Here is a 25,931-nt window from a genome sequence, read left to right as displayed (position 1 = left end):
GTATATGCTAAGTGTTGGTATGCTTAGTGCTAAAGTTCACAGACCTGTTTGTTAAAAAGAGTTTAAAATTTATGAAAATAATGCAAACAATGGTTTTAAAAATACTGTATAGTTTGTCTGAAGTTAGAACTCCCCTAACCAATGGTAACGAGGTATGCCTATTTCAGGTAGGAGTGTGTGGTTTAGGACAGGTTTAAGCTAGGGTCGGACAGAGGAAGGGAATCTTTTTCTCCGGTCTATTGTGTCAGCCCTAGAGTGAAGAGAAGCTATCCTTCCTGAAATGAGTTTCCATAGCAGCAGACAGCCTCAGACTTTGTGGCAGGGGGGAGTTCTTACCATAAACAAATTATATTGACCTTCCTTTTTCTAAAAAAAACTATAACAAAACATTACATGAAAGAACCATAAAATGTTAATGATGATGCGCTTGATGTTAGTGATCTTCCTGACATTTAAAAAAAATACCACTTTTTAAAAATATATTTTATATTAATTTAATGTTCAGAAGTTCAATAACTAAGCAAATGTATGCTGGAAGTAAGATATCACAGGGCGACAGCAAATTTTAATTTTGTTTTTACAATGTGATGCAATTGATTGATCATCTGACACCCTTTCCTGAGAAGGAAGAAATTCACACAAATAACATTTCACCCTGACTTGAGAAAGTTCGCGAAATTCCAGCAATGTTCCACTAAGCGATCTACTTTACTTAACTAGGTAGTTATTGTAATGATCAATAGGCGGCATCATTAAAATTTTTATGAGGACAATTTTCTAAATGCTCTATTATTTTTTAATTCCTACTTTTAGATCTCACTCTCTCTATATATCTTGTTCAAATTGTTCATAAAATACTTTTAATTCATCCACTCAGGTTCAAATACAATTTTTTAAGCTTGTAGCGAATGACACTCAATGTTAATACAGTTTTATTCAAATATTAATTCATTCATTAAATTTAATTAATTAATTTTAGTTTTATAGGGGAGAAAATTTTTTAATTATTTAATAAAAAACAACTAAAATAAAATTTCTCTTTGTTCTTTTTTTATTACATGTTTTATTAAATGTTACTTAAATATTAAGAACATGTTTCAATAGCTATCCTTTTATACAACTCTAAATTTTTTATTCAATATTAAGAACATATTCTTTTATTTTTGATTTAGAATAAAAATTCTACACTAATGTTTTAAAATAGAAAAAACAGAAGTCATTCTGGTTGATATCAATTACCACAGCACGAGGGGGGGGGGAGAGTTGTGATATATAATTATTGTTTTTAAATACAATATGTGAAATTATAGTGATAAGCCACAATAGAACCAGGGGTCCCACTTAATTTCTAAAAATTGCATACATTTTTGTATCAGGAAAATTTAGGTAATGTATTATTTTGTATCAGGAAAATCTAGGTTTTGTATAAGTTTTTATTATGTAACAAGCAAGTTTTGTAACTGAAAAAAAGAAAAAATTTTATAGATCACAACAAATATCACACTAAATAAAAGATTCTGTTTGAGATCCATTAAACACAATTTTTTTTTTTACAAGATAAAGTAAGCAAAAGCACTAGAATAATTAATTTATTTTCCTGGGAAAAAAAACATTTCCTTGAAGCTAAAATTGCCTTTATCAGTAAACTAATAAATAATGAAGTAAATATTTGTTTAATACAACATAACAATAGAAAATGTATTAAAACTTTACTGCTAAAATTAAAAACATTATCTTATAAAAGGAAAACTGTGATGAAAATTCTATCCAAAAATTAAACTCAATGAAACTTAGATCATTAAATAATGATGCAGACATGGGAGGAAAAAGAAATTATTTGAAATCTTTTACAAACTATGGATAGAATTAGGTTTCGTTTTTAATAAATACCTAACAATTAAATAGTAAATACCTAAATGCGTGATACGAATTTCTTGTATCATAACAATATCACGAGGAAATATAAAAGGATATATATATAAAAAAAAAATTTCAAAAAACATGCGGAAATCAGCAGTAATAACTGCCTGAAAAAAAAACAATCAAAACACCGCATGAATTTAGTGCAAATTGGGCGTGCCACAAAAGATAACTCAAATGCATGATTGGAATATTAAGCACCAAAATATTATGATATAAACATTGGGATTTCAAAAAATCCACATGGAAATCAAAACTGCGAATGGGCACAAATTGAACACATTAAAAAGTGACTACTCAATTTGAATCTCGTACATCGTAATATTATAGGGGTTTTAAAAACCACGAAGCACTAATTATCATTGCATAAATTTGAGATCAAATTGAATGCATTCACTATAAGTTAGTATCGAAGTTAATCCTCAGTATGGCCAGACGATTTGAAGTTTCTCTGACTTTCATAATTTAAATTAGCTTATTTTCAATTAATAATTTGGTATACACAAAAGTATACATTGAGAATTTATGTATAAATAGAGAAATTTCTCTTAAAATAAAAATTTTAAATTTTTAAAACTAATAAAGTTTGTTAGAAAATATAGATATGAACTAGTTTTCAAAAAAGTTTTATTTCAACATTTCAAAAAAAATTTATTCTAAATAAAAAATACTTAATAAAAAGTTAAAATAATGATATTATTTATAAGAACAAGAAAAATTAATATCACTGGATAAGTTTACAAGTAACGGATAACTTTAGTGATATTACCTATCCATGAAGTAACTAACTATTTAAATAAGGTAGATTGGAATAATACAGTAACTCCATAATTCAAGAATAAAGGCAGTTGTCAATAGTGACATCAAAACAAACTAAGAATGACTAGCAAAATAGAAAACAAGCATTAGCAAAAGAAGTAACTGGCATGTTTATAGCCCATTCCAGAGGTTGGAAAATCTACATTTTTATTACAGTTAATTACAACTACAGCTACTTTTTACTACAAACATAATTAACCAACCACACAACTTTTTTTTTTTTTTTAAATGTCAAGATTACAAACTACAGTCAAACCCCGTTACAGTAAACCTTCGAGGGATCGAAATTTCGGTTCACTATATCCGTACTGCAAACAATTTTAACTAATTTTACCGAACTGCTCCTCTTTATTATGCATTATTTAAATAAATGACCCATAAAAAGAAATAAAAAAGTGATTTAAAAACAATATGCAGCAACTAAAAATGTGTTCATTTTTTTTTTCTTATTACTCATCGTCGTACGTACAAAAAATTTAGGGATGGCGTTTTTTTAAGGATGGGAAACTGGATTTTTTGTTAATTTTTTCATTCAACCTTCAACTTTTTATGTCTTTTTTGACAGATAATATTTATAACAAGAAATATTAAAAAGTTTTGATTCTGTTAAGTGTTTAAAACTTAAGTGAATTTAAAAAACAAAAAAAGTTTAGTGAATCAGGGACATTCTCATTACATCCGCTGCTGCAATTTGTAAGCTTTGATTCAAAAGTTTTGAACCTTGTTTCTTTGCTAAACTCATGTTAAAAGCAGTTGCATAGAACTGCTACAAATTACTGGGGCTTTTTTTTTGGATTGCACTGCTGACTATATTACTATTTTCGAAAAATCGCACATTACACTAAAAATTATGAAAAAAAGTAGCTGCTGCAGAAGTTTTCCTATTTGCAATGGATTAGCTACAGCTTCTGCCCCATTCAATCTTCATTAACAGGGTGAATAGTCAAATCTTTCAACAAAAAATAAGCACCTTTCAAATATTTTTCAAGCACTCAAAAAATATTTTTAAGCACTATATACATTAACAAAATGCCAAATAATTTTTAAAGACTTTGCATGATCATGATAAAATAACTAGTTTAGGACAAAGAACTCTTTTCTTGATTATATTAGCCACCATTAAAAGATAGAGAGATTTTTTGGTTTGATTTCAGAGAGTGGATAATGAAGCCTGAAATGGAGAATATCTTCGAAAATGAAACAGAGTCACACATGAGTGGAATAATCTCACCGAACAAAGCTCAGTAGAAGCACATGCAGACTCACAAATTTTTCATCAAACATGTAAAATGATTGGCACTTTCATACGCTATGAACCAATGGTATGCTGAAATAGATTGTAGTTGAATGACTTTTGAAAAGTGTTGGATAGAACAACGTAAAAAGCATGATTTTACATAATATGTGGCGAAAAAACGACATGGTAAAGAAAAAATCTCATTAAGCATTTTTAAAAATTAAGCACTTTAAAAAAAATTAAGCACTTTTTAAAAACACCCGATGAAAAAAGCACCTTTAAGGGCTTTAAAAAACGAAAATCGAAAATAAGCACCTTTAAGCACTTTTCAAAAACACTATGCAAGATTATTAAGACAATGCATAGATAAGAAATTATTACGATGTACCTTCACATGAAAATAAGCATAGATAATGACAATTTTCATAGAGAACATTTATTATTACAACAGAACATGATGTTCCGTCAATAAATCTGACGACCCAACACATGAACATGAGCTCTAAGCCAAGGACAAAATTAATACATTATTGTAATGATTGTCACATCTACACTTAATGTAATGTGACAATTTAATCTTTAATTTTATCTAATCCCTTAATTCTCTTTAAACTTTATTCTTTTCTTTCAATATAGCAATTTTTATTTTACTTTCTTGTTGACCTCGCTTACAGTCAACGCGGTCATCGCACTTTCTGTGGGGGAGAATTAGTCCCTCTTTCTTTTTTACTTCTTTTATTTTTTTAAGGGGGCTAACTAACCGATCTCCTTCCTTTAATTTTCAAACTCTCCTCCTCTTTAAATTTAATTGGCTGCAACTTTTCTGGTCCTACCCCAGTTAAGGAATTTTTAAGCCACTTTTAGGAGCCCTTGCTGGTTCTTTTTTCCCCGGGATGCGGACTTCGGTCCATGTCGAGGGATTTTTTTTTTCAGATTTTTTTCTTAACCTTTATCTTAAATTAAATGCATAACTATAATCAATTTCTGAAATTTAAAATCAACATTTTATACCTTTAATTCTCTTTAACATTAAAAAAAAACCTTCGCGAATCTAAGCTTTCTTTCCATATTTATTTTAATCTTCAAATTACTCGTTCTTTTATATTTTACTTTTATCTATGATGTCTTCTTTGTTTTAATTCTCCCGTCACCCATTTCAATAAAATGCCTTTCTTGCGTTAGTAGATGTGGTGAAAGATCCATGTCACTAAATAAAATGATATGTTAATAATTTAATCTTGTGCAGGAGAATGTTTTATTTGCCTCTATTTCCATGATGATTGTCTTTATCATGTCCTCCTGTATGTGTGTGGTTAGTACCTTTTTTATTGTTAAGGGAATTTGTAATTTTCTCATTGGAAACATCATCTTACTGTATTAAATGTCAAGTCTGTATCTGGATATAGCATGTCATTAATCGTTTTCATCTTTAACCTTAAATTTATTTTAGTTTCGCCTTTTTTCCAAATTTGGTGATGCCAATTTATCCAATTAGTTCAAACCTCACATTTTGTGACCCTTTGAACCTATTGGGTTATTGTTATCCCACATTAGCTATGTACTACCACTTTCCTTAAAAATCATTTCCCCCTTAATTTAATTACCATTTCACACTATTTTCGGCCTTAAGTTAATTATTATGAAATTCAATCTTAACTATTTTTAAGCATGACTATATCCAAATGCATATACAAATATATGCACTTATACAATTTTTACAACCCACCATCTTTATTTTAATGTAAACAAATTTACTTTATTCGCACCATCACATATTTTATTCCAAGTGTTACAATGATATAACCCATAAAATCTTAGAATGTTATAATGCATAAAAAAGAAACTAAGAAAGGTTTTTAAAGATTTCACAAGAGTTGGAAAAAATAATTTGTTTTGAATGTTTTTAAAAGAAAATCTTTTTAAGCATATATAAATTTTAAACTATCTTTTTCAAAAGAAATCCTCCAATTGACAGAACAAATTATTTTTTCACTCACAACAGGCAAGTCATTGAGTTTGAATGATAGTCTTAAAAATATTACCTTGTCTTCGAGGGGATTCAGAATACCTTTTCCTGGATTCTAAAAAGTAAACAAAGAATTTTAAGACATGAAAGTAAAATAAATTTTCTTTATATTCAGAGATATAAATAAATTTTCTACAATAATGGAAAATTTACGAATACAGCATGTGATGCCACAGTAGGCATTACATATTTCCTAGTTCTTAAAATTTCTTAACCTTTTCTCTTTAATCATTCTTAATGGAATTAAACTAAATCAATTATTTAATTTTTACATTTTATAAAAAGCGAATATAAAACATTTCTTTTTTCTTCTTCTTAACAATCAATGTAAGAGGATAACTTTTTATTTCATTACTAATGTAGACTCATTCATTCACCAAAATCCAGTTATAACTCTTTATCTCTTAATGCAAAAATGTTTCAGTTACACTAATTCTCATAGTCTTTTTGGCGATTTGCTTTCGCCAAATTATTTTCAATAATATGGATTACGGGGGTTGCCTATGTTATTGCCAACCTTCGATTTTTAATTTGGCTTATAAATTGGCTCTTGATCAGGCAGGTCAAGGGGGATTTATCTTCCATGGCCTGTTCTTATTAGCATTATTATTCAAATTTTATTATTCAATTTAGAAAGTTTTATTATACAGTGTTTTTCATTACAGAAAAAAAATGGGAGAGAATTTCTCACCCTTTCTCAAAAACAGGGTGAGATTTCAAGAAGTTAAGTGAGATTTCTAAAAATTAAAAAAACTCGAATAGCCGTGGAAAAAAATTTTATTTAATTATAATAAATTTTTAACGTCTTATTTTTAAAGCATTAAATATTTTTGCTGCATCATCACATGGAAAATGTTCGACATTTATTTTTTCATCAGCTATTCTCATTAGGTTGCTTAAATGCTTATCAGTCAATCTGTTACGAAATTTTGTCTTAAATCAGTTTTGGGTGCTAAGTGACCTCGCAACAGATGCTGACCTATCCTCTACATCTGCCAGCATAGGCTTTTCAATTATTTCTGCTTAACGTAAGATAGTGAAGTTCGTTGAAGCTCTTTCCATGTTCATACATCATGCTATGTCTTCCAGCATAGCATAGTTTTCACAGTCTTCAACTTTTGTAAATTGCTGTAAATTGTCGATAAGGGAGTTTGGTAATTCATTAACAGCTAAAAATAGAGCTGACTTTAAATAACTTATGATAAAGGACTCATTTTTTTTTTCTCAACTGATTTTTTTATTTAGCTGAAAAATATCCATATTTGTTTCGTTTTGACTGTTTCTACCACCATTTGTTTCATTTTTACTGTTTCTACCAACATTTGTTTCATTTTCATTTGCCCGTTACGGAGTAGAAGATGTTGCCGTTACAAGGTATTTGTCCATCTTACATTCATGCACAAAACATTTAAACATCTTACATGAAGAAACCTTACCTACGGTGAACACGTGGTTGCAGAGAAATGTGTTTTGAAAGGGGTTCTGCTGTTCGCACCTGTTCTGAACAATACTGGTAAATAGGGAAGTTAAATAACAAGGACCAATGTTGAAAATAATGAAAGATTAGATTAAAGAAAAGTGAAACGGATTTTATTCAAAATCCTGGAAGACTAAACTTTTTTCAAAATTCGAGAGATTCGCCATTTTGAAAATGATTAATAGAGTGGGCGAATTTCTCACGTTAATAATTTTTTAATACGAGAAAAGAAAAAAATATGCGAGAGACGGCAAAAACATGCAAATCGTACTCTTCAAAAAGGAGTTACTAAATGTGTGTTTTCATTTTGAGATTCAGTTGCTGTAATAAATAATACAGTATTAAAAATATTTGATTTTAATACTGAGTGGAAATCAATCATAAAAAAATGAGAACAAAAATTTCTTCAAAAATTTTCATTATTCTCAAATGAAAACAGAGAAATCACAAGCATTTTCCCTCCACTCCGATGAGAGAGAAAATAGTCTTTTGAATATTATGAAAAAAAAAATCCTTTAAAAATTTCTACAGAAAAGAAAACTAAAATTTTTTAATTCCCAAAGGAAAAATCTTTCTGCAAGAAATCAGTAAGGTTCTGCGACAATGTCGCCACAATTCGGCCACAGGGAAGCTAGGATGCCTATTGTAGCATTACGAAGCATTTGAAATTTTAATAGCTTTTGAATAAATTAGAATTTCTTAAAAAGTCTCACATTAAGATCATAAATAAATAAAAAAAATTTCAGCATGTCAAATTTCAACTGTATAGCTGCAGTTCTGCAGACTGCAAAGCTACTTGCATGATATTTTTGACTATCAGTTTAACAATTAATGATTCGCAAATTAGCTATCAAATATTAAATTTTTTTATTCCATCTTACTCCCTGCGCAATTTTCAACCTCATAATTTTTAGTTCGGTTTAGTTTTTCTCGTTTAAGAAAAACAAAGAAAATTAAGAAATTTAAAAAGTGTTATTTACTGAGCATAAGCTGCAAGCATATAGAACTTAGAAGAAAAATTATTAAAATAAAATAGTTTTTTTTTAAAAAATTTAAAAATATATATTCAAAAGACGGAAAACAAAAAAATGAAAAGATATTATATCTTTTCATTTTTTTGTATTTGTTTTCCAGCTTTTTATTATATATTGTATATATATATATTAAAATAATATTTCAGTTTATTAACTTTTCTTCTTCGCTTTTCATTAACCATTAATACTTTCCATGTTTTCTCGATATTTTTAAGTTATATATACATAGTTAAAACAAACACACTACATTTCCAGCATGTGCACAGATTGCACATTTTTTTTCTTTTCAAAACATGAATGAATAAAAGGAATTACTATTCACATGCATGTATGAACTATTAAACAATGGAAGTTACCCAGTCAATTCAATATTTAAAAATTTAGAGGTAAAATGACAAAAAAACTTATTTTTTCTCTTTTCTTGGAATATTAATTACATGATTAAAAAAAATCATGTATGACTACGTAGGGAGTCATAAAAGTAACTAAATGAAATTTTTTAAAAATTATTTAGTTATTATTTGCAAAACGTAAGATTCTTCAAAAAATAAATAATTGTTAATATAGGGAAATACAACATACATTTGCAAAAAGGGGAAGAAAAAAATGAAATAAAAAATATAGAGGTTATATTCAATGTTACATATAACAATTTAAATTTTTGTTAATTCAAAAATATCAATGATTGCAAATGCTCAAAATTTACAAGCAGAAGTAAAATAAATCTGAATAAAATGTACATTTTCTAAAGATATTTTTATTTTCAAATCAAACTTTTATTTCAATCTAAATGCTTTGCATATTGCCCTTATGCATATTGCCCTTGGTGCTATGCATATTTTAAATGCAAAGACAAATTTTTATTTTAATTTTCAGTTTGTAAAATAAAATTATTTGTGATTATAGCTCAAAAGAAAAATAATCTTCTTACCATGATCTTTAGGAGATGCTGAGCGTCTTCTTCTATAGTCTGAAATTAAAAAAAGGCATGCACGTTAGAACTAAAATACTACTTTAAGTAACAAACAGAGACAGAAAAGATATTTATTTTAACAACAGGGTATCCACTAAGCAGACATTTTCTTATTCCATGATATTTCCACATAAGTAGATGATATTTAAGAATGAATTTTATTAAATAAAGGATTACTTCATTAAAACTTCATTACTTCAACCTTCATACTACCTACCATGGCAAGTATATTTACCACCACTATAACTTTGGTATACCATTTGTTATTTTAACTCCAGCTCTGATGAAGTAATATTGAATAAAATTGGTTACAATATGCCTGTGTTTAGGGAATATAAAATAAGTTATAACATATAATTCCTTTTTCAATTTGGATAATCAACTAATATAAATGAGCATTTTCATCTAAATTCAAAAAGCATTTTAATTAATGTAACCTTACTAGAAATAAATGGCCCTTTAAAGTGTTAAAAAAATAACTGAGGGTGTAGCCAAATTTTCAAACAAAAAATAAGCTACGTTCAAGTACTTTTTAAACACTATAATAATATTTTAATCACTTAAAAAAAAAAAAAATAAAGAAATGAAAACCATAATAATTAGGATATGCAAGCCAAAAAACTTTTTTTGTTTGTTATTGATAAAAGTTCTTCATCTATGCGAACATAAAATTAACAGAATGACAAAACATTTACAGGTGTTACAAAACTTACAGGCAATACATTATGATAAAATAACAAAGATTCTTGATGTTATAGGTCAGAAGAAAAAAATTCACATGCAATTTTAAATGTATTTAATATGGAGTTGCTCATTCTATTTTTTAAATTAATAATAACAATATCAAACTATGCAAAAAAAATACTTTATTTCTAAGTTTAAATAAAAATTTATAATATTAATTATAAATGATTACTCAACAAAAACATTTACATGATTAGAATAATTATTGAACATACTGAATTGATAAAAATGTTTAGAGAATTTAGCAAACTAAAAAAACCTAAATGAATTCATATTACAAATGTAAATCAATGAATGGTGCCATATTAATTTTTTCTGTTGGTTCAATTCAAATTTTTAATTTGTTGGTTCAGTATTTCTTTAATGGAACGATTAAAACATTTTTCAATAATTTTAAATGAAGTTACGATGAATATTAAACCTAAATATTTTTGACTAGAGAAAATTAAAGGGTCTCTAAGAAATTTACGATAAATTAAATTTTAAATTTCATTAGTTTTTAAATTAAATGATTAATCGATAAATTATATTATTTTGAAACAACAAATCTGAATCGCAAAACATTTCTAAATCCATTTTCTAAGTATTAAAAACAATGAAAAGTCCTTCACATCATACTTTTTTTAAACAAAAATCTTGCCTCGAAAAATTGAGTTTTCTCTTTAAAAAAAATAATAACCCAAAAGTACTGAAAATTTTTATAACAAAACCAATAAAATAAGATTACAATAAAAATCCTAAAATATTTCATATAATTAATGAATAGTTCTTTAGGCACAAACGTTAAAAAATCTCATTTTTTTATTAAACGAAATAATGAAACTCAGCAATTGTTCACTGCTCCCAACCCACTTGAAAGTACTTTATTAGTGAATGATTCCCAACTTTAATTCAAGGATTGTAAAACCAGGGGTCTGTCTGGGTTTCTTTGAGAGGTGTTTTTGAGAAAATTTAGAAACAAAAAATTTTATAAAAAAAAACATAAAAAATATGGCAAAATAAGAAATTATTTTCACCCTACAAATAAAAATAATTTATGACTGGTAAATTTCTATATATTTTTCCCCATATATTAAAAAGTAATTTTGCCATTGTAAATTTGAACTTAAAATTGTAGCCAAACTTAAAAATCCATATTACATAGTTAAATTTCAACATGCATTTAACAATACTAGAACTAAAAGAATGAGACTAGAACTTGTTCGAATGTTTAGAATGATGTTCGAATTTTGAATTCCTGTATAGTTGCTTCATTTTAAAATACTCTTGGATTTATAGTTTTTCATGTGTATACAAAAACAAAATTTTAAGAGGCGGAGAATCTTAAAACTTGCTTTTTTTTAAAGTTAGTATTTAGTGAAACTACCATTTTTTCTCACGATAAATTTGTGAGGGTACCGCAAAACGGTAGTAAATTTGCCCTGGACAGACCCGATTGTAAAAAACAATAGTCAAAAATATTATTTAAATAGCATAAGTTTATTTCGTAATCTTATATACTCATTCAGTTTTGTTTTATCTATACTAATGTTCTCACGCAAAAGAAAAAAATAATCCTATGCGAATTGTGTGATTGGTGAAATATTAGCCACGCCCTTAGAATCAAATATCGTGGAATGTCTGATTCCAAGTGAGTGGTACGGTATTGAAGGTTCGAGGATCCAAACTTTCCAGCAGGGAAATAGTAGCTCATGCAATAAGCCAGATTAACTGGGGAAATAAATTTATCAGATTATTATATTGGCATAGTGATACGGATATGATTTTAATGCTGGAACATATAAAATATTATATCTACTTACTGCTGGAATTTCTGTAACTGTAATCATCCTGAAATAGAATAAAAGAAAAAGTAAATACACACATTTAGAAATCATACATTATTGGTGAAAGAGAAAACATTTCTCAAAACAGTATACCATACTATTTTTAAAAACGACTCACTAATAAATATAGTTTGCTCTGCTACATTGTAATACGAGCAAATTTTATTGCAAATGAATAATCATAACAGCAGGGGTGATTGTGATGCAAAGACAAAAATTTGATTTTTAATATATTTGATTTATAATTAAATTACTTACCAATAAAGAATACCAAACTTTTATAGTAACTAATTTAGGAAAAAACTTAGTTCGTACAAGAATCCTGATATTGGACTTTAAAATCGCGTGAACATGAAGCACGATATTGGATATTAAGAACGCAATAATAACGCAAGAATACCAAACTTTTTTAGAGCGTTTTTTAGATATTAAGAACGCAAGAATACCAAACTTTTATAGTAACTAATTTAGGAAAAAACTTAGTTCGTACAAGAATCCTGATATTGGATTTTAAAATCGCGTGAACATGAAGCACGATATTGGATATTAAGAACGTGAAAACATAAATCACGATATTGAATTTTTGAATTGCGTAAGTAGAAATCGCGATGCATGAGTTTTAGATTCTGTGAATACGTATAGCCACATAGGATTCTTAACTCGAGTGAATACGAATTGCGATATTGATTTCAAAAACTTGTAAAAACAAATTTAGGTGTTTGATTTTTAAATCATGATGTACGATTTTTAAATCATATTCACAATGAGTAACTTTCAAATCGGGTAAATATGAACATCGAAGTTTGATATTAAAATAGCAAGAATATGAATCACGAAATATTAGCGGATTCCAGCATAATTTCAAATATTAAAAAAGACAAAAATCCGACAAACCAAAAAAATTGAATAATAATAATAAAAGTTAAAGAGTTGCATGCATGAAAACATCGTTAATGTGATTCAAAATTTTAATTTTAGATAAAAGAACTTGATTGTTACTTTAAATATTAGATTGCAGTGAAAATTTCATCAGATTATAAGTTTTGATGTGTGGAAGTTAGTGAATCATTATTCTTGAGATACAAGGAGTTGCACGAAAAATCACACACCCTACTCCTAGTCACTAGACCTGGAGGGATGATACGAAAAAACCGGAATTCCGGGGTATACCCAGAATACAATCACCCCTGATAACAGTTTCAGATCACAGCATAAAAAAACTTTATAGAACTGTTACATTAAAAAAAAAATTTACCAGTACCAATTAGATATTAATATGTAATATAAATTTGTAAGCGAGTTCAAGATTTCTTTAATTAAAAATTTAGAAAGTAGTGCTTTATAATCTGGAAACAAAAACAGAGTGAATATGTTATTTAACAGCTTTGTACAAGTATGTTTCATACTAAAATGAACATAGTAAAAATTTGATAACGTAAAATTGTTAATCGAGTTACTTTTAAATAAAATAACTTAATTCATTTGATTAATAATTAATATAAAAAGATGTTAGATCAAAAACTAAAATTTCTCAGTTTTCCAAATCTATCTTTCGAGAATCCGCATTTGTATTCAGGGTGCGTAGCCAAACCTTTCAACAAAAAAAGCACCTTTTCCGTACTTTTTAAGCACTCAAAAATTACTTTTAAGAACTATATACATTAACAAAATGCAAAATCATTTTCAAAGACTTAACGTGATCATGATTAAATAACTAATTGTTCACAAAGAACTCTTTTCTTGATTTTATTAACCTTTATTATGAAATGATCAAGAGATTTTTCGGTTTGATATCAGAGAGTGCAAAATGAAGCCTGAAATTGAGAATATCTTGCAAAATGCAGTAGAGTTGTACATGAGAGAGCAATAATCTCACTAAACCCAGCTCAGTAGACGCACACAGACTCGCAAGTATTTCATCAAACATGTAGAATGATTGGAGCTTGCATTTGCTATGGACTTACGGTATGCCGAAATATATTGTGGTTGAATGAATTGTAAAAACGTTGAATTAAACTATGTGAAAAGCACACTTTCCTGTAATAGTGGCAAAATCTACATGGTAAAGAAAAAAAATCTCATTTTTGAAAAGGGAAATTTAAGCACTTAATAAAAATACCCCAAAATACCAAATTTTAAAATGATTTTAACAAAGAAATACAGTCAAACCCTGCTATAATGAACACAGATTATAGTGAACTCCCGAATATAGTGAACGAAATGTTCGCTCCCGTGCCTTGCCACACACGTATAATGTTGTTTTTTGTGGATATAGTGAACCAAAAAAGGAGAGGAAGTTGGATATTATGAACTTTTTTCTGACTTCATCCGATTTATTTTCTTCACTATTTGTTGACAATTTTGAAATTTCTACTTCAAAATAAATACGTACACCGATATTTAAAACCATTTACAACATGAAATGTAGCAATAAGCATTTTTTGTTTATTTGCTTTTTACTTCATTATTGAATAGGTTCAGCATTCAAAGAAGCCCCAATCTTCCAGTATCTGGACAAATGCTTCAAGTCAAAGTCGACGAATTTGCTAAGCGATTGGGTGAGGCTACTTTTATGTACTTGAATGTCTGGTTAGAAAGGTTTAAAAAGCGGAATAGGATAAATTCAGGAAAAACTATCGAAGTCGAGAATTGTTGCCATATTTTAAGTTAAAGATTGCTCATCAGATAAAGATTACTAATTTTTATTACACGCAAGACGAAGAATAATAAAAAATAAAAGAGAATACCAGGGGTCTGTCTAGGTTTTTCTGAGAGGTACCTATTTTGTGAAAATTAAAAATTATAATAAAAAATCAACACGAAAATATGGATTTACCGTTTCTTACGGAATACAAAAATAAAATTTTAAGAAAAAGTATTTCGTGAAAATACAGTTTTTCCTACAGTTGAATTTGTGAATGCTCCGCTAAACTGTAGTAAATTTGGCCCGGACAGACCCCTGATTACATTTTTATTTCTATGTATTCTTTTTCAGCCACCTTTGTATTTTATTTTATTTATTAAATAATGTGTAATAATAAAAGGAGGGGAGTTTGAAACCATTAATTAAAATTGTTTGAGGAACGATTATAGTGAACTGAAATTTCGGTCCATTGAAGGTTCACTATAGTTTGACTATATAAAGATATACTTTTCTGGGAGGTTTATTCTGTTGCACCGTTTTATCCAATCTTTTCAGCATATCATAAGTTGATGGCTTTCTTGATCTATTCTCCATTTTTCTGAAAGAAACATACAAACCATAACATAAATTTATTGCATGCAGTAAAAGACAATTAACATAGAAACTATTCATTATCTAAGTGTAAAGGTTGAGTTAATAAATAAATTCACATCCTTTATTTAGAAATGCACTATTTTCTCCCGACAAAAACACAACAATAAATTTAAAAAAGTGTGATAATAACATTAATTGAAATGATAGGTATAACCAAAACTGTAATATACTGCATCTTCATATTTATTGATTTTAAATTTAAAAAACAGTGTAAATAAAGAGTTGAAGAAATAAAATAGCTAAAAAAATACAAAAATATTTTTCTCCAAAATTATATTCTAAAGATACTTTCCTTGTTTATCGGAAAGGAAAGAAATACTAGTGATTTTTCTGTTCTCATTATGGAATAAAACAAAAAGTCGCCAATGCTAGAATCTTCAGCTAAAACTTTAAAATGATAAAATAAAATTTATAAAAAAAAAAATTCTGAAATCACAAAAGTTTAAAAGATAATTCCCTCTGGAAATGATGCTCTTTCCTTCATTATTTGAAAGAACACCATACTTTTTACAGAACATAATAAAACATCTTATATTTTAATAAAATATGACTGTGAGTGGGGCTTTGTAACAAATTCAGAACACCATGAAATTTGAGGGGGTATTCCATTTTAAAAATTAGATTTTTCAGGGATCTAAATCCATGACTTTTTTAAAAAACAGTTAAAATCATCACATTTCATGACAAATGTTGTTCAATACCGAAACCCATGACTTTCCAGGTGCTCAAATACTCTGTATCAGGGTGCATAGCCAAAATATTCAACAAATAATAAGCACCTTTTAAGCACTTTTCAAGCACTCAAAAAATATTTTTAAGCACTTTAAGAAAATATCATAATTGGAAGGGTTGGAAAGTTTTTGACAATTGACGATTTTATCCTGTTTTAATCGTCATGTCAAAAAAAAAACTTTTGGCATTGTCTTTGACAATTGTCAAAAATCATGAAATTTTGAATCATATAAAACGAATGACGTTTTCATACGCGACGGACTGACAATAAACCAAAATAGAATGGGGTTTAATGAATTGTGAAAACGTTGAATAGAACAATGCGAACTGTATCGTTTTGTATCATAATTTGAAAGGAAAATCAACAAAGTAAAGGAAAAATCTCATTTTGAAAAAGAGTAAATTAAGCTATTATTAAAAACACCTTCAAGGGCTTTTAAAAAACGAAAATAAGCACCTTTAAGCACTTTTTAAAAACGCTACGCACCTTGTGTAGATCTCAAAGATGTATTGTGGATATTTGGGCCTGTGTGGGGTATAGTTACCATTATCAAAATTATACTAAAACAATGTGATTAATGCCTTTTAAAACATTTTCAACTTTAAATTTTTTTCAAAGGAGAAATTCATATTGAAAGATAAATGTATAAACAAGTTGCTTTTTTTCAAGTAAATATTTGTTTACCTAAATCCTATCAAACCCCAAAGCAAGTTTTCCTCTGAAAAAAAAATATAAAAACTATATAGATAGATATTAATTTACCTTTTTATACCTTTCAAAAGCAATTAGCATTTTCTTTTAAAAGACTGTTTCAGAAACAATGTTCATTTTTCCATTCTCATATAGTTGACTACAGAGAGAAGAATTTTTAGTCTCTCCTGTTTACCCACCAGCTATGTTGAAATGTATTGGAAGTTCTTTTTCTACAAAGGATGATTATTGATTTTTCAATTATCATTAATTAAAAATAATATGACTAGCAAATTTACTACTTATTCTAAACCTCAAAATGCTTAAAACGACAACACAGTAAAAATCAATGCAATAAGTCTCTGGCTGCCTAATTCTGTTAAGCAAAAAAACTGCATAAATATTAGAATTCATGATCGGACACGCCATCTGGGAAGAAGATCGGATCCATGTTTATACCCTCTTCTTTTTCTCTCCTCTTTTCAATTCGCGATCGCAACGAACTATAGGGGGTATTGTTGCATGAGACTAATACCTGCGATTTCTATATGAACAGTCATTCAGTTACTCTGGAGACGTCTTTAATGTAGCGTGTAACATTGTAACGTTCCTTCTTTATAGTGGCTTATTAAATTTATAAAAGAAAAATTTTTGATATCCTTTCTTATTCAACCGAAAACAAGATGGTATATCTTTTTTTTAAAGAAGGAACATCCAAAACACATCTGAAAAATATTTGTAAATAAACAGAAAAAAATATGCATCTTCTTATTCGAGTTAAAACCTAATGCCTGAGAAATAAATAGTTTTACTAAATTTAATGATATAACCTGAAAGGCCTATTTAAACTTTACATTCCATAGTTTTAAGAATCATATTACTTCAAACATTAAAATAAGCAAAAAGTATACATAAGCTTCATAATTTTACATAATTTAATTTTGTAAAAAAAAATTTTTGACAACAATTTTTATCAAAAAATTTTCGAAGAATTCCAAAATGATTTGTTCTTCGATTTTTTTTTACCATTTTTTAGTGCTACGAAAATGCGTCTTTGGGATTTGCCAAAAATAGAACAAGATGCAATTTATTTTTTCAGGAGCGAAATATTTTGCCCATTGTCCACCGAAATCCGATAAACTACTTTTATTTTAAATAAAGTGTTTTATTTTATGATTTATCGCAAAAATTTTGGTGTAGATTGGTGGCACTTAAAAACCACCAAATCTGTAGTTGCGGTGGCGTTATTACGTAAGTACCGAATTTTTATTCCATACTTTTTTGAATCATATTACTTCAAACATTAGAATATGCAAGAAGTATACATTAACACATAATGTTATACCATTTAATTTTTCAAAACGATTATTTTAACAAAAATTTTTATCAAAAAATTATAAACTAAAAAACGTAAAATAAAGAATTCTTAGGATAAAAAAACGATTTTAGAAATTCCTCATATTGAAGTAAAAAACTTCCATATTGTTTCTCTTTTTATTCTTATAGTTCTTAATCAGACGTAAAAAAGCATTCTGTAAAGAACTATCATCAAATGAATAAAAAATATTTTATTGTAAAAATCATTGCACTTACCTGATTTATAATTCCCGGAGAATTCCAAAATGATATGTTCTTTGTTGAAGATTTTTGTTGAGTTAAAATAAACCCTATTTTGCTATCTGGGTTTAGATAGATGGAGGTTGGCATTGTCTTTAACACTCTTACATTGGTGACCTGCGGACGTGATATGATCACGCCTACTTCGATGGATGGTCCACATTGAACAGTTCGTAATTGTGACTGCATCGACGTCTTCCTTGCGTTGCTGCTTCAATCTTTCATTTACACACAACGGGATCCTTCATGCACTCGACTGCTATTAGCAACACAGGACAGACGACACACACACAACCATGACCTCAATACAGCTCTTACGACAAACGCTCAAAAACTCGATGAACTTAATACAGTTCTCGTAGTCTTTCGCAAATATGGAAACTAATTATATCCGTTCATCGAATCCTATCCCTAATAAAATTCTGGTCAGGGAGTATTATAGCGTAACTACCGCTACGATTATTAAGAATAAGTTCACTTGTATTCACATTTTAACTCGATTCAATCTTGGGGTACTTTTTGATAAATGAAGGCTGATATTGTCGGTAACACTCTTTCCCTATACCCAGAAGGCATGCAACCTTACGGCAATCTTGTGTCGGATTTTAATTTTTATTGTCACAAAAATGTTTGCACGAAAAACCTTTTTTCAATAAAGCAAAAATATTGCAGTTTAAAACCTTTCATCATTAAAGCATGAAAAATTATTTTTCAAGGTTTTTTTAAAAAATATTGTCATATTATTTTTAAAAGTAAGTCCATAATGACGTTTTAGCTAACGTCACACAAGCGATGAAATCAAAAGTTGCATTGTTCATTAAAAGTTTATGACAAGGTGGATTTTAGCTGAGCATAACAAGACTTTGCGAAAAAGAAACCTTTTAGTTAACTAAATTATTCTTGAGACTAGCTTTATTAAAGGATTTTTACGCTCTTGAAAACCCTAAGTCAATCTCGATTTAAAGTTTTTATATAGAAGGTTGATTTCCAAGGTTTTGGATTAGGGTATTGTGAGAAGAATAGAGTAGATTGTAACAGATCACGTTTTAAGGTTAGAAGGTTTACACGTAAACCGCATGAAAAACCTTTTCAGGTTTACATGAAAAGGTTTTTGCAGAGTTAAAATAAACCTTATTTTGCAATTTGGAAAGCCTTTTCTAAAAATACACTATTAAGAATTAGTTTTTTGAGTCAATGAAAGAAATTAAAAGGTAATTATTCGAGTTTACTAACCTAGCGGTCAGGGGTTCGAACCCCAGCGGAGCATTTATTTCGCACTTTATTTTTAAAAACATTATAAACTTACTAATAAACTACTAACCACTTATTTTTACATTTATATAGCTTTTTACATTTGAAATTTAGTAAATTATATATTATTATATATAATTTAAATTTAAATTTTGATTAAAAAAATTTAAAAAATTTTTTAAATGTAACATTTTGATACGTTTATAATTTAATATCCATATACATTAAATATAAATATACTTCATATAAACAACTGTAGCGTCTTATTTTTAATTTAATAAAATGAAGAAAAAAATTCTATTTTAGTTTTCTTTTCGTTATAAAAAATTTAGAAGTTAAATTTTACTAAACATTTTTAATTTTAAAAATTTTAAATTTCGACAAAAATATGTACTAATTAATTGAAGAAATATATTAATTTCTAAAATCATAATGACTAAGAATTTTAACTGTTTATCTGATATTAACTAATTTTTAAGTTAAAAATGGAATTATTAAAATTGTATTCAGTTCTTTATATTTCAAATTATTTTAATTTCACGAGCAAATTTTGTTTTATATAATTTTATAACAAAATAAAAATAATTTTTACTTTAAAACACATACATATATATGAAGTAAATCTTTATTTTTACATCGCTAATTTGTTTAGCATTGATATGTTTAACAAAACCAAGTTAGTATGTGAAGTCTAAAATATTTTAGAATATATTATTATTTTATCTAAAAACAATATGCTAGTAAAATAAAAATAAAGTCTTTTCCTTACTCTATACAAATAATACTTCAGGAAAAATATCGTAACAAGGATTAACACTTTCTAAGTGAACATTAGCTTTTTAAATGTCTCCTCCGACTTATTCGGCTGCCACTCAATAAATATCCTTGCAGAAAGTGCTTGTTTGTTAGTAACATTTCGATTTCCTCATCCTCTTCTTCTGATAGTTCACAAGAAGCTTTCGTTTGAGCGATGATATCATTGTCATCCCACTGACCACACACCGTTACTGCATCATCTACGTTTACAAAGTCATGAAATTCCATGTCATCAAGCTTCATGAGTCCGGTCAATCTGTCCCAATCATTTTCGGTGTAGTTTTCAGCAGAATTAACGAATTAATTGATTGTTTGACTACTTTCATGATCTTTAATGAATCCAGCCTTCTTGAAGCCATTCATTATCGTAGAGAAAGGCACATCATTCCATGCCACTGACGTCCTTATGTCTATTTTTAAAAAAAAAGTTTATCATTATGGGAATTGGTTCTCTATTCTTAAAATTTTTCATTTTTTTGGAATATATTTTAATTTTCGGAAGAAGAAAAAAATCTGCTCTATTTATGGTAAAAAAATTCGAGTTATCGAGGGATTAGAAAAAAAAAATTCGTGAAATCAAGTTTTTTTTAACATTGACTGTATAGGAAATTTGAAGGGAATTTTTCGAGATATCGAAAAATTCGTGAAATCGAGGTTCGAGTTAACGAGGTTCGATTGTAGTAGTCGGAGATTTCGGACATCTTATATTTTATAATTCTGTGTGCTAATATGTTTTTATTTATATGTTTTTATTTATATGTTAAGTGAGGAACAAAGAAAAAAGAAAGGAGCAAAGAGAAAGTTGAAGACGGTTAGAATAAAAAATATCACTGTCTACTTGGACATCAAAGGAAACTTCAATTATTAACATTTATCAGTTATTTATTTATAATAACTATTTATATAATAAAAAGTAAGTATAGTTTCAAATCTTGCGGCAAAGTTTTTAAGTAGTTAAATCTTTGGGTTTGAAGATTTGATAACAGAGAGTAACTTCTTTTCTCTTCATCATAAAGGATTTATTTTAATATATCTAATTTGAAAAAATAAATAAATAGCTTAATAATTTTTTCAGTTTCTCTTAATTTAAAAATGTAAAAATATTTTAACCACAAGCGAGCCATGTAAGAAGTAAATTTTATATACGACACTCTTTGAAGGAAATATGAGAAACTTTTATGTCACATACATCTCACTAGATGGCAGCATCACTAGAAATAGTTATTTCAAACTGACATATGTTTTCAAGTTTAATGTGCAGCCTTTTTCTGTACTTCTCTATGATAAGTAGATATTATTTTCTGTTTATTTACTAATATTCATACAAAAAATTTTTTAATGCGTTCCTTTTTTTAAAAAAGAAAACAAAAAGATTCTATGGATGTTTGACTGGTTGTAAACAATGACAAGGTTTCTAAAACCGGAAGAAATTTAGAGAACTTCATACTAGATGGCCCAAGGAAGTCATTTTTACTGCTTTTTAATTTCAATTCGAAAAACAATGATGTATATAATGACACAATTTCTTAAAATTTTGTGACTTAATAATTATTTTTATTGTTGATATTTATTAATCACTTGTTACATAACTGAAAATAACATCAAAAATTAATTTTAAACAAATTTCTTTATACATCAGCTATTCTTTTACAGTGCAGTCATTTTGACTGTTTTTGGGCAATATAGGTATTTCAGTCTTTCTAGTGTTAGTGTTATGTTTACGACGCAATGTGTGAACGGGCTTCTAAGAAGTTTTATTAATGTGATTTCGGTTTCAATTTGTTCGTAATTTTACCATTCATAAGAGAGCAATTTATAAATTTCAGCTGGTTGTGAGTCGAGAATAAATTTCAGAAAATAAAATATCACAAAATAAATAAAGTGTAAGTTCAGCCATGTTTTCAGTGTAATCCCTTATTTGGCTATATTTGTGTAAAATATCAACGTCAAATCTGTCAAGTCTCAATGTCCTCCATGTTCCCATAACAAATCAATTCCTCTGGAGGTACTGATCCAGGAGTTTCCTTGTCTTCTGGATTGGATTCAAAATGACAAGGCTACGGAGTTGAACATTAGTAGTCGTAAACCCAAAATAGGGTCGGCTTCTCAACGACTGTTATATTGTAAAAATCATTATAGCAGACTCATTATAAGATTCAAATTAAAATTCGCTCTCATCATTTCAAGAGATGGTATTGCTATTTTAAATTTCATGACATGCAGGCTCCTAGAAAATTTGAGATTTTTATTGTAACAAATAAAGCTTAGTATCGGAAGAAAAAAAAAGAATTAATTCTCACCATAACAAAAATTATAAACTGGAGAAAAATAGGGAAGAATGCATACCCAAGTCAAAAATTTTGATAGTTTTCCATTGATGGACCACCACAATCTTGATGGTAACCATCAATAATTCCATCATGAACCCATTATATCTTTTGATAGTAACCATCACCCAATGTACGGATTCGGACTGATTTATGATGGTCCGACATAAAAAAAAAATTGTTTTATTGGTATTATTCCAGAGAACCAACAAAAATTTCCATTAAACCATCATAGAATTGTGTAATTGGAACCATCATGGATTGTTGGTCCATGAGAATCAAACTTCTCTTGATTTTTAATCCTCGTAGTATTAAAGTAGCATTTTCCATCATGCATGAAATGATGGAAGTTTCTTGTCATATCGTAAACCATGAACGTATAATGGGAAATGTTGAATGATGGCGACCCTCCAATGATGCTGGACCATAGTGAATCGTACTGAAACCAACATAAATCATCAAAATGTTTTGATGGAACCATCGAGAGTTTTGACTTGGGTAACAAATGAAAATAAATTCGAGTAAAACTAATGATTAAAAACTAGAATATGAGATAACTAACGCTTCTGAAACATAGTTTTTCTTTTCTTCTTAAAAATAAAAGGTGTTATTTATACTTTTTATTATTTTGTGTACTGTTTCGAGAGTACTTGGATCACAAAAACTTTGAAACTTACCTCCGTTTCAAGGAATGCGTGAGTAAACCCTTCTTCTTATTTTTGCTTACACGAAATAAGTCTCGTTATTTGCTTATCGGTGGGAAAAGAAAGGTTTTTAATGAAGAGAAATTTGCAGACCGATTATCTCTCGAACTGCTGGACAGATTTTAATGACATTTGATGTGTAGTACATACATTGATACAATACAAAAGAAATAACCATTCAACACGTGATCGGGTGTAGCACTCGTTGGAGTCAGAAGGTATGAAATAGTGGGTGCAGAATAAACCATACATGGCAGTACTTTTACTTTCGTTACTTGTACCGCCGGTACAAGTAAAAAGTACGTACTTTTACTTGTACTTCGTTACTTTTTAAATTTAGTACTTTTACTTGTACTTTCGTTACTTTTTTATGGGAAAAAGTAAAAGTATTCGTAACGGAAATATCGAATGAAATCGTTATTTTTTTCTAAAACTCGGTAAGCTTTCTTAAAAAATAAATAAATAAATAAATAAATAAAAAAAAAAGCTGTGAATGCAATATATATGCATTCACAGCTAACTTCGTTTTTAAATACCTTCTGTTTCAACTTATACTGCACATTCAATTATTTTTTACTAGCTCAAAGATCACAAAGCTATCTGAAACCCCGTGTTTGCTTTGTTTATGTTTGTGTTTTTAAAACGCGTTTCTAAAGAGTAAAACAATTTTAAATCAATGGTAATTTAATTAAACAAAAATAATAAACTAAAAATTAAAGTCAATAGATAAAATTTCTTTTTCGTGCAAATCCATAAAAAGTTTGATATTAAAATTATATTTGATTTTAAAATTATATTATACGATTATATTATAAAGCTATATTATAATATTCCTCCGAATTTAAAAATAAATTAATATCCATAACTTTCAAAATTAAAAATAATTAAATAAATAACAACAATTTTGCAAAAACATTAAAGAACATAAGAATATTATTCAATAAAATTTTAAGTTACTTTGAATTTTCGATTTCCTAAAAATGTACTTTTAAATCGTTACTTTTTTTGTTTAGTACTTGTACTTTTACTTGTACTTTTTACTCGTTACTTTTTAAAATAAGAACTTTTTACTTTTTACTCGTTACTTTTTTTAAAAATACTTGTACTTTTACTCGTTACTTTTTAAAAGTAACGTTGCCATATATGGAATAAACAAACAAAAAAAAAGGGGTTAATATGGGTAATGGTCCATTCTTACAGATATACAGACCTTGCAGCGCGATTTCATACTCGAAATAAGGCAGTTTATCATTTCCTGTGGCAATTGTCCTGAATGATCCTGCTGCAATTTCATACCTTCCAACTCCAAAGAGTGTTGCGCATGCGTGTGTATTACAATTGTTGAATGGTTATGTGTTTTGTAGTGTTTCAATGCATGTACAGATAAAATTTCATTAAAATCGGTCCAGAGATAATCGACCCGGTCGCCCGGTCTGCAAATTTCTCTTCATCTCTCACAACATTGTAGAATAACGAATGATTTTAAAAGGAGTCACGTGTTGCCTTTGAAGTCACTAAACAGATGACGTCAAAACAACTTTTGTTGGTGTATGCGTTTTGGTTAATAGATGCAAAAGAAGAAAAAAGAAACACAAATAAAATTGTTTTTATTTCTCAAAAAAAATAAAAATGTTTTCTTAAACTAATAAAATTTATCTCAATAAATTACAAATGTCTTTCACCCGTTCACGAGCGTCTTCGTTAAATAGAAGTCTTTCAACTGTCATATACACAAATGTTGTTTTTGAAGAAACCATGTTTTTCTTCTGGTAGGAAAAGAAAATTCGAAAGGAATACTCGAATCATTTTAATATACACTGTTAAAAATTTCATTCTAAAAAGATGGTAAATAACTGGCAGCTGTCTGTCTGTCCGATTAACCGTAACGGTTTACGGTAAAGAACATTTTTTTCCTTTACTGTTTTGAAACCATTTACAAAAAGTATGGTTATAAAACCATGAATATAAAACTGTACGGTTTTTTTAAGCATTTATTACTAGCCTTATTCCAAAACTGAAGGAAAAAAAAATATTTAACTAGACATAGGAGCTCGGCTTTTCGTCAGGTAATGGGCATTGGAGATTGTCGGACACTAGAAATTCTTCATGTGTTGAAGGGAATGGAGGAAATGGTGTGGTGTCAACACTAGGACTCGAACTCCAGATCTGCCGGTCATAATATTGACAGATAAGCCCTTTCGGCTATGATGTGCACGCAGTTACCAAGAACTTAGTAGGTGATTCTAGTGGGTGCGACAAAATTCTGGTTGTTTAACCGTATTAGGTGAAAGCAGTTAATAAACAGCTCTTCTCAGTTTAATTACCATTTTATTTAGGGTTATTTGACTGTTTTGTTTAAATATAGTAAAATAACCATTCAATAAATTGTTATTTAACCATTTTTTTCTGAGAAATTTCTAACTGTGTATAATATTTTTC

The 25,931-nt window shown here is 28.2% G+C and overlaps 1 protein-coding gene across 6 annotated transcripts in view; it reads right to left on the bottom strand.

Annotated features, from left to right (window-relative positions):
• Nucleotides 1-17,149, bottom strand: part of LOC107457188 (uncharacterized) — a 75,832-nt gene extending 58,683 nt beyond the window's left edge. For 2 of the 6 annotated variants that reach the window (XM_087158560.1, XM_087158556.1), the window contains exons 1-5: nt 16,850-17,145; nt 15,208-15,298; nt 12,033-12,060; nt 9,445-9,483; nt 6,019-6,057 (exon numbers count right to left, since the gene is read on the bottom strand). In XM_087158560.1, the coding sequence (XP_087014686.1) occupies nt 6,019-6,057; nt 9,445-9,483; nt 12,033-12,060; nt 15,208-15,294 (193 nt within the window). In that variant the 5' untranslated portion in view covers nt 15,295-15,298; nt 16,850-17,145. Of the gene's footprint in view, nt 1-6,018; nt 6,058-9,444; nt 9,484-12,032; nt 12,061-15,207; nt 15,299-16,849 lie in introns of all 6 variants that reach the window. The other 4 variants (XM_087158555.1, XM_087158559.1, XM_087158558.1 and 1 more) reach the window with 4 other exon arrangements.
• Between the last annotated feature and the right edge of the window lie 8,782 nt (nt 17,150-25,931).

This window comes from Parasteatoda tepidariorum, chromosome 3 (assembly GCF_982258835.1).
Source record: "Parasteatoda tepidariorum strain Cologne lab strain chromosome 3, Ptep-v5.0, whole genome shotgun sequence".
Lineage (NCBI taxonomy): Eukaryota > Metazoa > Arthropoda > Arachnida > Araneae > Theridiidae > Parasteatoda > Parasteatoda tepidariorum.
Note: the sequence above shows the minus strand (reverse complement) of the source record. Positions and strands in the feature narration are given on the sequence as shown.